At 45.6% G+C, this 12500-nt stretch overlaps 2 protein-coding genes across 3 annotated transcripts in view; both read left to right on the top strand.

Annotated features, from left to right (window-relative positions):
* The window catches only part of LOC111239148 (proteasome subunit beta type-6-like), a 3022-nt gene extending 35 nt beyond the window's left edge, over window positions 1–2987 (top strand). Inside the window, exons 1-7 of the mRNA XM_022768954.1 lie at window positions 1–90; window positions 923–990; window positions 1129–1194; window positions 1857–1922; window positions 2008–2137; window positions 2510–2654; window positions 2786–2987. The exon at window positions 1–90 is cut by the window's left edge and continues 35 nt beyond it. Of these exons, the coding sequence (XP_022624675.1) occupies window positions 1–90; window positions 923–990; window positions 1129–1194; window positions 1857–1922; window positions 2008–2137; window positions 2510–2654; window positions 2786–2913 (693 nt within the window). The 3' untranslated portion in view covers window positions 2914–2987. The remainder of the gene's footprint in view (window positions 91–922; window positions 991–1128; window positions 1195–1856; window positions 1923–2007; window positions 2138–2509; window positions 2655–2785) is intronic.
* A 2640-nt stretch (window positions 2988–5627) lies between these two features.
* The window catches only part of LOC111239147 (ephrin type-B receptor 4-like), a 24535-nt gene continuing 17662 nt past the window's right edge, over window positions 5628–12500 (top strand). For both annotated transcript variants that reach the window (XM_022768951.1, XM_022768950.1), the window contains exons 1-4: window positions 5628–6249; window positions 11837–11907; window positions 12017–12159; window positions 12283–12500. The exon at window positions 12283–12500 is cut by the window's right edge and continues 146 nt beyond it. In XM_022768951.1, the coding sequence (XP_022624672.1) occupies window positions 6135–6249; window positions 11837–11907; window positions 12017–12159; window positions 12283–12500 (547 nt within the window). In that variant the 5' untranslated portion in view covers window positions 5628–6134. The remainder of the gene's footprint in view (window positions 6250–11836; window positions 11908–12016; window positions 12160–12282) is intronic.

The raw sequence follows: 12500 nt of genomic DNA, 5'->3' as shown, positions 1-12500 counted from the left end.
ACAGCAACAATGATGCCATACTTCGGGCAGAGAATTTCTTCTAAAAACGACCTGGTGCCAGATTGGACCACCCAGGAAGTCAGCACCGGGGTGAGTACACAGACTGGGGAACCGGAGCGGACCGAACCTGACCGGGGTCTGTCCCGGAGGAGAGTTTTTAAACAGCAAACAGCGGCTGAATGAGACAGCAGTTCTGCAGCAGCTAACGGCGACTAACGCTAACTCCGGTTCACTGTTAAAGTTCGGACTGAAAGGAGACAGAGCCGAGCCGAGCCGAGCCGGACTGAGCTGAACAGTCTCGGAGGAGAGCCTGAAACTGAAGCCGTAATATTAAAGAGATAGAGTTCAATCTCAGTGATGAAGCGGGATGAGCTAATTGTTGCTAATGCTCATAGCTCCATTCTCGGACGCTGCTATGCCGTTTGTTTTAGAAATAATGACCTGTCCGATAATGGACGCATGTTTAAAATAAGCCAGTTGTGCCACGAGTTAACTGTCATGTACATCAGGGTGAATTCGGGCCTCATCTGTGTTAAATGTACAGATTAAAAGTGGCGCTGAACTTGGTTTAAGTACCTGAGCCAAAAATAAAAGTAGCTCAGTGAAAACTAAAATATTCCCTCTGTAATGTGCTGAAGCAGAAGTTTAAGTATCACAACGTGTAGAAGTACCTCACGTTAATACTGGAGTTAATGTACTGAGCTACTACTGTAAATGTAATGTTACAGTGACAGTCATTATGGATAAAATACACAGACAGAGATAAACAAGCAGGATCATTTACACAGTTTAAAAGTCTTAAAAACGTCACGTTGATCTCAATAAATAAAGATGTTAAAGTGAGTTTATAATGTGTCAGTGTGTGTGTTGTCATATTACCTGATAATATAACTGTCTGTCTGTCTACCTGTCTGTCTGTCAGACCACCATCATGGCGGTGGAGTATGATGGAGGAGTGGTGATCGGTGCAGACTCTCGCACCACCACAGGGTAAGAAAAACAAAGTGTCTGTATGATTGATCATTATTGTGTGTGTGGTAAACACTCAGTGAAACCTACCTGTCTGTCTCTCTCTCTGTCTATCTCCCTCTCTGTCTATCTCCCTCTCTCTGCCTGTCTGTCTGTCAGAGCTTACATCGCCAACAGAGTCACAGACAAACTGACTCCGATCCACGACCGGATCTTCTGCTGCAGGTCAGTTTATTGTTAAACTCTTGTTTGGTGGATTATATAACGACGCATCATTGTCACCGTGATCAGCTTGTAGAACCAGAAATGTAGAACAGGTCAGGCTGAGAACCTAGAACCTTTCTACAGAACATGGTTAATACTTTACAGCAGACATTTAGGAACTCAGCGATACTCTAATGGGAACTTCTGAAGAACCCAGGAACTCCACGAGGAACCCCAGAACCTTTTCTAGCAGGGGTACTTTACTAGGAACTTGTTGGAATCCAGAACTCCTTCACAGGAGCTTTGTAGGATTTAACACCTCTTAAGAACCCAAGAACATTTGTAAAGAACACCTTTAAGACTAGCTCAAGAACCCATTTTAGAAAGCCCAGAACTCTAATGTGAACTTTGAACATTGCAGGTAAGAACCTCTCAACAGTTCGAACATATTCTGGGTTTTCTATGAAGGTTCTAGGGTTCTGAGGAACCCCAGAACCTTTTAAAGAAACGTTAAAGACTTTACTGAGAACATCTTGTTGTAGGAAGTCCAGAAATCCAAAGTATAAAACCAGAACTTTTTATAGAACCAAGGAACCTTTTAGGAACCTGAGAGTTATTAGTAGTAGTAGTAAGAACCCTTTAGAACCCAGAGTGTTCTGTGTTGAACGCTGTGACTGTTGTAGGTCTGGATCAGCTGCTGACACTCAGGCCATCGCTGACGTCGTCGCCTACCAGCTGGGCTTCCACAGGTAACACACACACCGCTCGGTTTGATTGACAACCTTTGTGTCCTGTCAGATGTGGTTAATGTGTGCGTGTGGTCCCGCCCCCCAGCATCGAGCTGGACGAGCCCCCGCTGGTGGAGACGGCTGCCAATCTGTTCAAAGCGAGCTGCTACCGCTACAGAGAGGAGCTGACTGCTGGGATCCTGGTGGCAGGCTGGGACCGCAGGAAGGGGGGGCAGGTAGTGTGCACGCACACGCACACGCACACACACACACACGTGTTTAAAGTAGGTGTCGTCTCTGTGGACACTAGATGGAGCTGTAACTTCATCTGTCGTCAAGTCTCTGAATTCAGTTTCCTTCAAAGAGATTCAAATCTGAGAAGGTTTAAACATCATATTTCATCTGCTGGATATTTATTCGTGATGTCATGTGATGTCACGTGATGTCATGCGACCCACACACAGCGATCTCTGACATTTTCTAATTTAGCCTGAAAATGAAAAAGCAGTTTTCTTGTGATGGACTGATCGATTCATTGATTAATCACTAACTTTTCCTCCCGGACGTCTCCTGCTCACCTGTCTCTGTGTCACCTGTCTGTGTCTCAGGTGTACTGTGTTCCTATTGGTGGGATGCTGGTGAGGCAGCCGGTGTCGGTGGGCGGCAGCGGCAGCACCTACATCTACGGCTTCATGGACTCCAACTACAAACCAGGACTGGGCAAAGACCAGTGTCTGGAGCTCACTGCTACAGGTACATGATGCTGCTGCAAGGCATGCTGGGAGCTGGAGTCCACCACAGGACTACAGACTCCCATCTGCAAGTGTTTAAGTGCAGAAACTGGAGTAAATGACCTGTCTGTGTCTCACCTGTCTGTGGCTCAGCTCTGTCTCTGGCGATGGAGAGGGATGGCTCCAGCGGGGGCGTGGTCAGACTGGCGACCATCTCAGAGGAGGGAGTGGAGCGAAGAGTCATACTGGGAAACCAGCTGCCAAAATTCTCCACACACTGAACACACACACACACACACACACACAGCTGTGTTAACTTGTCCATTTTGTTGTCAATAAAGGTTTGAAAGTTTGACTCTGTCTCTGTTGTTGTCACAGAAACAGGAAGTCGTCTGATTGGCTGGTTTTGTTTCTGATCAGCCTGAGACACATTGATTATTGATCAGATCCGGTGGCCTCATTGATCTCATGTCGATAACAAACAAGTCGTCGTGGAGACGTTGAGACGTGGACGGTGAAGCAACATTGACGTCTCTCAGCTGTAAACATGGCGCCTGCCCCTCGTCTCTGCGGCAGCTCAACAGGAGCTGCTCCTTCCTGTTTTAACCTTTATTGTCCCGGGGTCACCGTGCCGACAGCCCGGAGGGGAGGGGTCTGTTTCCTGTCTCTGCCACCGCACATCCTGAGAGGACGTTTAAATAAAGTTCCACACGATGAAGACGAGAGTCGATCCGACGTTTAATGACGCTGATCCACAATAAATATAAATGATATAAAACATCAGCTCTGAGGTTCGGACACTAGAGATCAATATAGAGAGAGGGTGTGTGTGTGTGTGTGTGTGTGTCCGTCCAGCAGGTGGAGACAGATCCAGATCTGACCCACAAACACTGACTGAAGGTTCAGTGACTCATCTCGTTATTTTCATGTTTCCTCCTCATTGTTTTGTCCACATGTCCCTGCTGACCAGAGACAGGCGCCTGTCTGTCTGCCTGTCTCACTCTCCATCATCCTCAGAAGAAGACAGAGGTGAAAAGGTCATAACTTGTGGAAACTCCTGATGGGTTCCAGGGTCCTCTAACAGGGTCCTTGAAGAGACTTGAAAGGTGGTTGTGGAGGTTCAGACTGGTTTGAATCAGAACAAGAGAAGAAGAAAGAACAAGGAGGGAGGGAGGGAGGGATGTTTACACAGAGGTGTCGACTGAGCAGAGGAGGAGAGGTCACACAGGGACGATCGACACTCAGGTGTTACTGGAGGGAGGGGAGATGGACTTGTCCTGTTTTGTCTTTGAATCTTTATTGACAACAGACGAACGAACAGATTCGTTCATCAGTTAATAAATGAACAGATGTGGAAACAGACTCGTCCTCTCTCCTCTTTGTTTCTGTCTTTTCTTTCCCTCCTGTTTCAGCTCTGCTTGGAGGCGGGTCTATCACCTGTCAGTCAAACTTCTTTTCCTGTCGTTCTCGCTTCAGAGTATGACAGACAGATGACAGTTTCCCACAATCCATCTCTCCTCCGTTCCCTCCATTTTACTGACCTCATATTTATTTATTTCTCCTTCTGTCCTCCTCTTTCCTTCCCTCATTTTTCTCCTCCTTCCTTCCTTTCCTCCCTCTCTCTCTTTCCCTCCTTTATTTTCTCCTTCCATCCTTCTCCTTTTTTTCTGTCTTTCTTGTTTTACTTCCTCCTTCCTCACCCCCTTTCCTCCCTCCTCCTAACTTCCTTATTCCTCTATCTCTTTCTCCCTCTTTGTCTCCTGTCCTCTCTCCTCAGTCTTACCTCCTCCCCCCTCCTCCCCCCTTCCTGTACTCCTGTAGTGTATTGTTCTCCCGGCTCGTTGACACCTCAGAGAAAAGACAGAGTCACAGGGGGGAGGGGGGAGGAGAGGTGGGGGTGATACCTGACCCTGGTCTTTTATCCTCTCACAGAGAGAGGTGACGGTCGCACGATGCTTTCCACCTTTCATCTGACAGACATGTGACATCATTGTCTCTCTCTCTCTCTGTATACTGACATAATGTCTCTCGCCCAGTCTCACCTGGTTTGAATGGAGCTTCAGGTGTGAAATCTAAACCTGCTTTAATCCTGTTGAAGGTTTTATTTCTTTGTTTGACGTCACACTGAATTCTGGGAAAATATAAGACTTTTTTTCTTGTTTTCTGACATTTTATTTAAAAAAAAAAACAATCAGTAAAAATCCTTGTCAGAGCGACAGCATCAGCTCAACATCATTACAGAGCTCCACCCTGCTGACACACACACACACACACACACACACACACACACACACACACACACACACACACACACACACACACACACACACACACACACAAAAAAACAAAAGAGGAATAAACTTTAGTGAGAGTGAATTGCCAAGTGAGTTTTCAGCAGAATAAGTTGTACAATAAAACTAGTGTAACAGTCTAATTATAATTCACTAATGTGCAGGTAAAAGAAGCAATGATAGACGATTTAATTACGGTTTAGTTTGATTTATAATATAATAATATAAAATCAAATAATGATATATCAAATAATAAAATTAAATGATATAATAAATTATAATATAATATAAATAAGTTTTTCCATTTTTTCATTGTACTGTTTTTTTTCAGACAGACAGGCAGAGAGCGAAAGACGGTCTCCTTCAGTCTGTCAATCAGCACTAGAGCCCGCCCCCTCCGATGACTGACAGACCGCTTAGCCAATCACAGACCATGTAAGAGGAGTCTGGGGGCGTGGTCTCAGCGGAGACAGAAAACTTGTGTCCGGCTGCTTTTGTCCGAACTTTCCGCCGCTATTCGGTTCTGGATGTTTTCACTGGGAGAACAGAAACTAACTGGGAACACTGGGACACACACGGAGCTCTGACTGGTCACCAGCTACCCGCTCTTTGTGTTTGTGTCTGTATTCACCCTGTGTGTGTGTGTGTGTGTGTGTGTGTGTGTGTGTGTGTGTGTGTGTGTGTTTGTGTGTTAAGTACCTCACCCCTCCAGTCGCTTCACCGACCCCTCTCCGCTTGCCAGGCGGCCTCTCAGAACTTCTGTCCCGGTGTCGGAGGCAGCCGCGCCCCGCCGCTCTCTCCTGGAGGAACAGAACAGAGGGAAGAGAAGAGTAGGAATGGAGGGGTGAAGGAGGGTCAGAGAGAGGAGGGAAGTTACAGGAAAACTTCGGGACTCCTCTCTTTTAATGTGTTTGTGAAGTTTTGTGGAGTCTCGGGTTCTGAGGCGTCCATCTTGGAAAGTTTCTGCTCCAGCAGGAGGATTTTCTGATTTCTACGCCACACGGATCAATAACTGAGGACCGAGTCCGGTTTGGATTTTTACTTCTTTGTTTTACTTTTTGGGCTTCAATGAGGCGCGCGCGGCCAGCTGAGAGCCAGCCCAGCTGACGGTCAGTGATCGGTGATCGATAGGTCTGATCGGCTGTGGAGTGTCGCGCCGAGTGAGCGTGGCGCGGGTCTGACCGGGTCTGGACTTTATCGCACAGGCTGGGATGGAGGGTCGGAGGGGACTGCGGGCCCCCGCGGCCCCGGGACGGGCCTCCTCCTGCGGGCTGCTGCTGCTCCTCCTCCCGCTGCTCCTGCTCAGCTGCTGCGGGGCCGAGGAAGGTAAGAGACAGTTTGAACTCATCAATACTTTGTAAATACAATGCAAAGATCTGCAGCCACTGATCGTTTACGTTATTGATTAATCAGCCGAACATTTCCATTAATAATCAATTCATCTGAACAGTGAAACATCAATATGTGTAGTTGTGAGACTTCAATAAGTTACGTCACACTCCTCCTGTACTGGACCGGACTCCTGCGGTTCACTGGGACCAGCAAGTGACGTCACCGTCTGACGTGTTTTCAGGTTTTTTAATGTAGTTAAAAAACAAATGAAAACAGGAAGTAAAAAGCTCAGGAATGAACAGTCCATTAGAGAACCCAGTGTGGTTCTGTTAGAACCCATAACTCTGCAGGTGGACAACCCCTCAGGCGGTCCTGGAGGTTCCTCACAGAACCACAACACTGGAGAAGCTCCAGGAACCAGTTGATGCTTCAAGAGCCCAGTTACAATCAGGACTTTGGTTTTTCATCAGTGTCGGACTCTTCAGGACCAGAACTGATCTCCTCTGTATGTTCTGATGTTCTAATAGGCTGAACTGGGTTCTCCACTGGTTCTTCTGTGTGAAACATCTCACAGACGTTCTCTCATATCAGATAGAACTGCTCCATTATGGTAAAAATCATAATCAGGATTATTGTGATCAATGAACATGATCACACCAACAAAACTTTGTCTTTTTAACAGTGAATTTATTGAACTTTTAAATACAATTCAATGGAAAAACTGTTAAAAATTTTTTAAAAATTTAAAATTAAATTTAAAAAATTGGATAAATAAATGAAATAATATATAATATCTAAATAGTTAAAATTAAATATATAATGTAAAAAATAATAAAAATAACAGTGTTCTTCCACAGCCGACTGAAAACTTTATTAGTTCAGAAAACAGACACAAATCAATGATTGGCTGATGATCAGAAATCAATCAGTTTATCTGAAAGCTACTCTGTGTGTGTGTGTCTGTGTGTCTGTGTGTGTGCGTCTGTGTGTGTGTGTGTGTGTGTGTGGGGTGAAGTGAGCTAACACATCAATCACAGAGAGGGAGGGGGGTGGAGAGACACTGACTGAGATGTTGATAATTAGACAGAAAATGACGTGGACTCTGGTCCATGAGTCTGTGAAACAAACTGTTATAGACAGAAGAAGAAGAAAGGGGGGGGCCGAGCCATGAAGAAAAGAAGAAGTAGTGAGGAAGGAAAACAAAAGCTCAGCTCTGAACCTAGATAAGAAAACTGATCCTCCCAGATCCTGGTTCAGAACTGGAACAGAGGCGGGACCTGTTGTTGTGCTGGACCTGAACCACATTAGACCTTCAGACTCCGTCCTGGATCCAGATGAACCTGTAGCAGGTGTGTGTGGGTTGGTCAGTTTCCGTCAGTTTCCATCAGTTTCCGTCAGTTTTTTTTTTTACCAGTTTTCATCAGTTTCCAGCAGGTAATAAAATAGTTGTCAATTGATTTTCTATCAGTTGACTAATTGATGAATCAGAATTCTGGTTGGTTTCCATGGTAACAATGACTGACATGTTAAAGACAGAGCTGAGGTTAGTTTCACCCTAATGATAAAACACATTCACATCAGTCTCTGTGGGTGTGTCTCCATCTGCTCTCTCTCTCTCTTTGTTCTGTTGTTCTGATTTTAACCCTAAAGCCACACAAACCTACCCCCCCCCCCTTTCTTTTCCCTCCACAAATCCCTTTAAAGACGCTGGATTTAACTTCTGACTGAGTGTGAGGGATTTGCATGTTAAGTGCAGGTTGGTTTAATCTTTAATCTGTTGATTGGCCCTTTGGAGGTTTAACACACACACACACACACACACACACACACACACACACACACACACACACACACACACACACACACACACACATTAGGATGAGATAGTAGATGTTTTATTTCAGTCTGAGCCAGTCTCTTTGACCCTGGTCAGGGTCTGGGTCCAGAGGTTTTAAAGGTTTTCTCTGATTCAAGAGGAAAAATAACAAGAAAGAAAAAAGAGGAGAAGAATGAAAATGTGAGGAGCTGCCAGATAATCAGGTTTATGAGAGAGCAAGTCCCAGCATGAGACCACACACACACACACACACACACACACACACACACACACACACACACACACACACACACACACACACACACACACACACAACACACTATAAACAGTGTATCTGGTGATAAGAGTGCATGACGAGGACGAGGAAATTACCATGACAACAGTGGCGGGATGTTTATACAAGACACTCGCCCTGTATGTGTGTGTGTGTATGTGTAGTTTACAGTCTATATGCATATAAACCCCACACACACACACGCGCACACACGAACACACACACACACAGGGTTTAATTGGCTCAGGCTGAGATGCTGATTGGAAGCGTGTGTGTGTGTTTATATATAAACTCTGTATTTCCCTTCATGTTTGGAAAACCCTCTGTGGTCGAGTCTCATTCACTCTCTCTCTCTCTCTCTACACGTTAGTGTGACAGTGGGTCTGAGACCACGAGCTCATATCCTGTTTCCTCATAACACAACCACACACACATCAGCGTAATATACAGGTATACTATAAATATACGTAGAGCTGATAAAAACTCGGTCAGAGTTGTCATGTCGACATTTAAGGTGTATTGATTGATTTCCAAATGAGTAACACAGAAAAGATCATTCCACCTTAAAAGATGGCGGTAGCTGCTGTTAGCGTCGTAGCTGCTCAGAGAATCAAATGGTTCATTAGTGAAAACAGACTTTCACTCGTCCATCACTCTTCAGTTTCTTCATCTGTGGTGCTTTTACACAGGAACATGACAGAGAGCTAGCTTAGCCTAGCCTGTTAGCTTAGCTACGTTTTCAGCTTCACTTGCTCGACACGAGTCAGTTACTGAAATCATTCAAACACAAACGATTTGTGTTCACTCACCTGCTACCTAATGCTAAGCTAACTACAACCTGCTACAGCCATGGTCTGGTCTGATGTCACTGAGCTGGATGTTTGTCTGATGCTGCGTTATATTCTAATCAAACTGTTCATGAAGTCAGTCTAGCATCTGATCATGTGATCAGAGTTGACTGATCTATGTGAACCTGTCGCCGTAGCAACAGTGGTTACATCACCTTAGAAACGAGACACAACACGTCCTAGGTGAGCTCCAGGCCCTCAAACAAACAGCTCTACACCTTTCACATCATATATGTATATACACTGTATATATTTATACACACAGGTGTATATATTTGATCTGTTACCAGGGATTTTGACTCGAATCGTGCACCTCAAACAACGACACGTCACCATGACAATGACACACATCACCATGGCAACAACACACATCACCGTAACGACAGTCATGGCAGTCGGGAGGTGATCAGTAAAAACACTGAGTTTCACTGAGTCTGTTCAACCTTCTCATGAGACACTTGTTGCTCCAGTCAGAATTACAGCGGCTCTGATCACATGACATGACACACACACACACACACACACAGTTGCAGTGTGTGTACATTAAGAATTCATGTCAGTTACACTTTATCAACTCTCTTCAACTGGATTAATAATCTGTAGGAGTGTGAAACATACACGCACACACACACACACACACACACAGTATTTCCTTACCCTCTCGTTCATTTCCTCTAATTGCTTCAGTCACTTCTCATTTTAATTAACTGACAAGGAGAATTAAAGAGTCAGTGTGTGTGTGTTCTCCGTGTGTGTGTGTGTGTATGTGTGTGTGTAATTACAGTGTAGAGAAAGGGAAAGCAGCCATTTGATGGTTCCGCTCTGCAGCAACCGAGGAATGAAGCGTCTCTGTAATTCACTGTGAGTGTGTGAGACCACACAGACCACACTGTTCTGTATGTTCCCACTGTGCTGAGGCAGAACCGAGGCTCTGCAGGGTTCTCCAGGCTCTGCAGGGTTCTCCGGGCTCTGCAGGGTTCTCCGGGCTCTGCAGGGTTCTCCTGGTCTGTGGCTGAACATAAACATGAGTCATTCCTGTGAAAACACAGAAATGTGGATCAGACACCAAGATCTGCCCCGACTGGATCAGAGAGACACAGAACTACAACAAGACCAACAGGTCTGAGAGACCACAGTATCATCTGGACCAGAACCAGACTGAACTAAACTGGACCAGACTCAGATCAACATCCAATGAATATCATGAACTGATGGAGACGTAGAAATGTTCTCACATTGTCTGTAAATCAGTCAGTGTTGGTGTGAAGCTCTGAGGAGGAGAAACATACAGATCTCACTGTCAGTGAGTGTCAGTGTGTGTGTGTGTATCTCAATGTGTGTGTCAGTGTGTATGTGTGTGTGTCTCAGCGTGTCAGTGTGTATGTGTGTGTCTCAGCGTGTCAGTGTGTATGTGTGTGTCAGTGTGTGTCTCAGCGTGTCGGTGTGTATGTGTATGTGTCTCAGCGTGTCAGTGTGTATGTGTATGTGTCTCAGCATGTCAGTGTGTCAGTGTGTGTCAGTGTGTATGTGTGTGTCAGTGTGTGTCTCAGCATGTCGGTGTGTATGTGTATGTGTCTCAGCGTGTCAGTGTGTATGTGTATGTGTCTCAGCATGTCAGTGTGTCAGTGTGTGTCAGTGTGTATGTGTGTGTCAGTGTGTGTCAGGGTTAAGCCGTCTTAGCCTCCCTTCTCCAGCACTGATTACAGAACATTATTCATGGCTGATATTACAGATATGCAGTAGTAATTCATGTGTGTGTGTGTGTGAGGGTTGGGAGGAGGGGGGCGTGGGTTAAGCCTGGTCTTCTTCACCTGTCCCCCCTTTAGTATCGACTGTGGTTTTAGTTTCTCTTCATGACGTGTGTGTGTGTGTGTGTGTGTCATCTTCGGCTTCACATTAAAAATGTTTATTATCATTAAATGAATTAAATTCACCATCAAACTTAAAGACTAAAAACATCAAAAGTCCCATGAGTTTAAAGGAACAGTCCAACAGCTTTGAGGACGATGTAGAGAACCAAGAACAGGTTCCACAGATCCAGATGTCACTGAGGAGAACTCACAGGGTCCAGAAGAGGTTCTAATGGTTCTTTAGGAGATTTCAGAGGTTCCTGAGAAGGATCCAATGGTTCTTGAGGATTTTGTAGAGATTCTTGAACAGGAGCCATGTAGCTCTTGAGAGGGTTCTTGTCGATGTTTTAAAGGTTCTTCTCTTATTGAAGGGCTTTTAGAGAACGTTGCAATGAGCCTATAGGAGGTTCCACAGGTTGTAGAGAACCTTGTGCAAATTGTCAAGGCCATCGGTGAAGTTCTAGGGTTCTCTGAGTAGGTTGAAAGTTTAAATGTTCCTTAAAGACGATCTGGAGGAACCTTGAAGAGGTTCCACAGATCCTTCAGGGGGTTTCAGATGTTCTTGACAAGGTTCTAGTGGTGGTTGTGGAGGATCTTTAGGAAGTTGGAGAGGACTTGAGTATTATAGATGCAGAACGTGTTTAGCTTAGCTTAAAGAGTGGAACCAGACTGGAAATGCCCTGACGCCATATTTACTAATTCGTTTTCTGTATCTTCTTGACTTCCTGTCTGACTCCACCTGTCTGTCTGAATCTACCTGTCTGTCTTTCAGAGGTGTTGATGAACACCAAGTTGGAGACGTCGGACCTCCGGTGGACGAACCATCCTGCTGATGACCCCGAGGTACAGGCACACATTGACGGACAGTTAGCTCTCAGCTAACATTTATCATTGATGTCAATGAAGAATGCTAATCCATACCCACTCAGTTTCCCTCCCTTCCTGTTTGCAGTGGGAGGAGGTGAGCGGATTGGACGATGAGTCTAACAGCGTACGGACCTATCAGATCTGCACGCCCAACAGTCCATCTTCCTATTGGCTGAGGACTCGCTGGATCCCTCGGAGGGCGGCGACCATCCTCTACGTCGAGATCCGGTTGGTGGTTGGATTCAGATTTAGTGAAAATGTTTCTGACATCATCATGGATGAACGTATTGATCAGTGATCAATGGTTATCATTGGTCCTGTATTGATCCTGTATTGATCGTGTTCCTCCAGCTTCACCATGATGGAGTGCTCTGGTCTGAACCAGCGTCACTGTAAAGAAACCTTCAACTTGTATTACTACCAGTCTGACAGTGACGAGGCCACGCCCACTCACCCAGCGTGGATGGAGAACCCGTACACCAAAGTTGCCACTGTCGCAGCCGACCACCTGCTGCGGCGCGGCGGGGAGCGGCGCTCTAACATCAAGCTGCTGCGCCTGGAGCCTCTGC

Source organism: Seriola dumerili, unplaced genomic scaffold, assembly GCF_002260705.1.
Source record: "Seriola dumerili isolate Sdu_G_001 unplaced genomic scaffold, Sdu_1.0 BDQW01001898.1, whole genome shotgun sequence".
NCBI classification, from domain to species: domain Eukaryota; kingdom Metazoa; phylum Chordata; class Actinopteri; order Carangiformes; family Carangidae; genus Seriola; species Seriola dumerili.
This window is presented reverse-complemented; position numbering and strand designations above follow the sequence as displayed.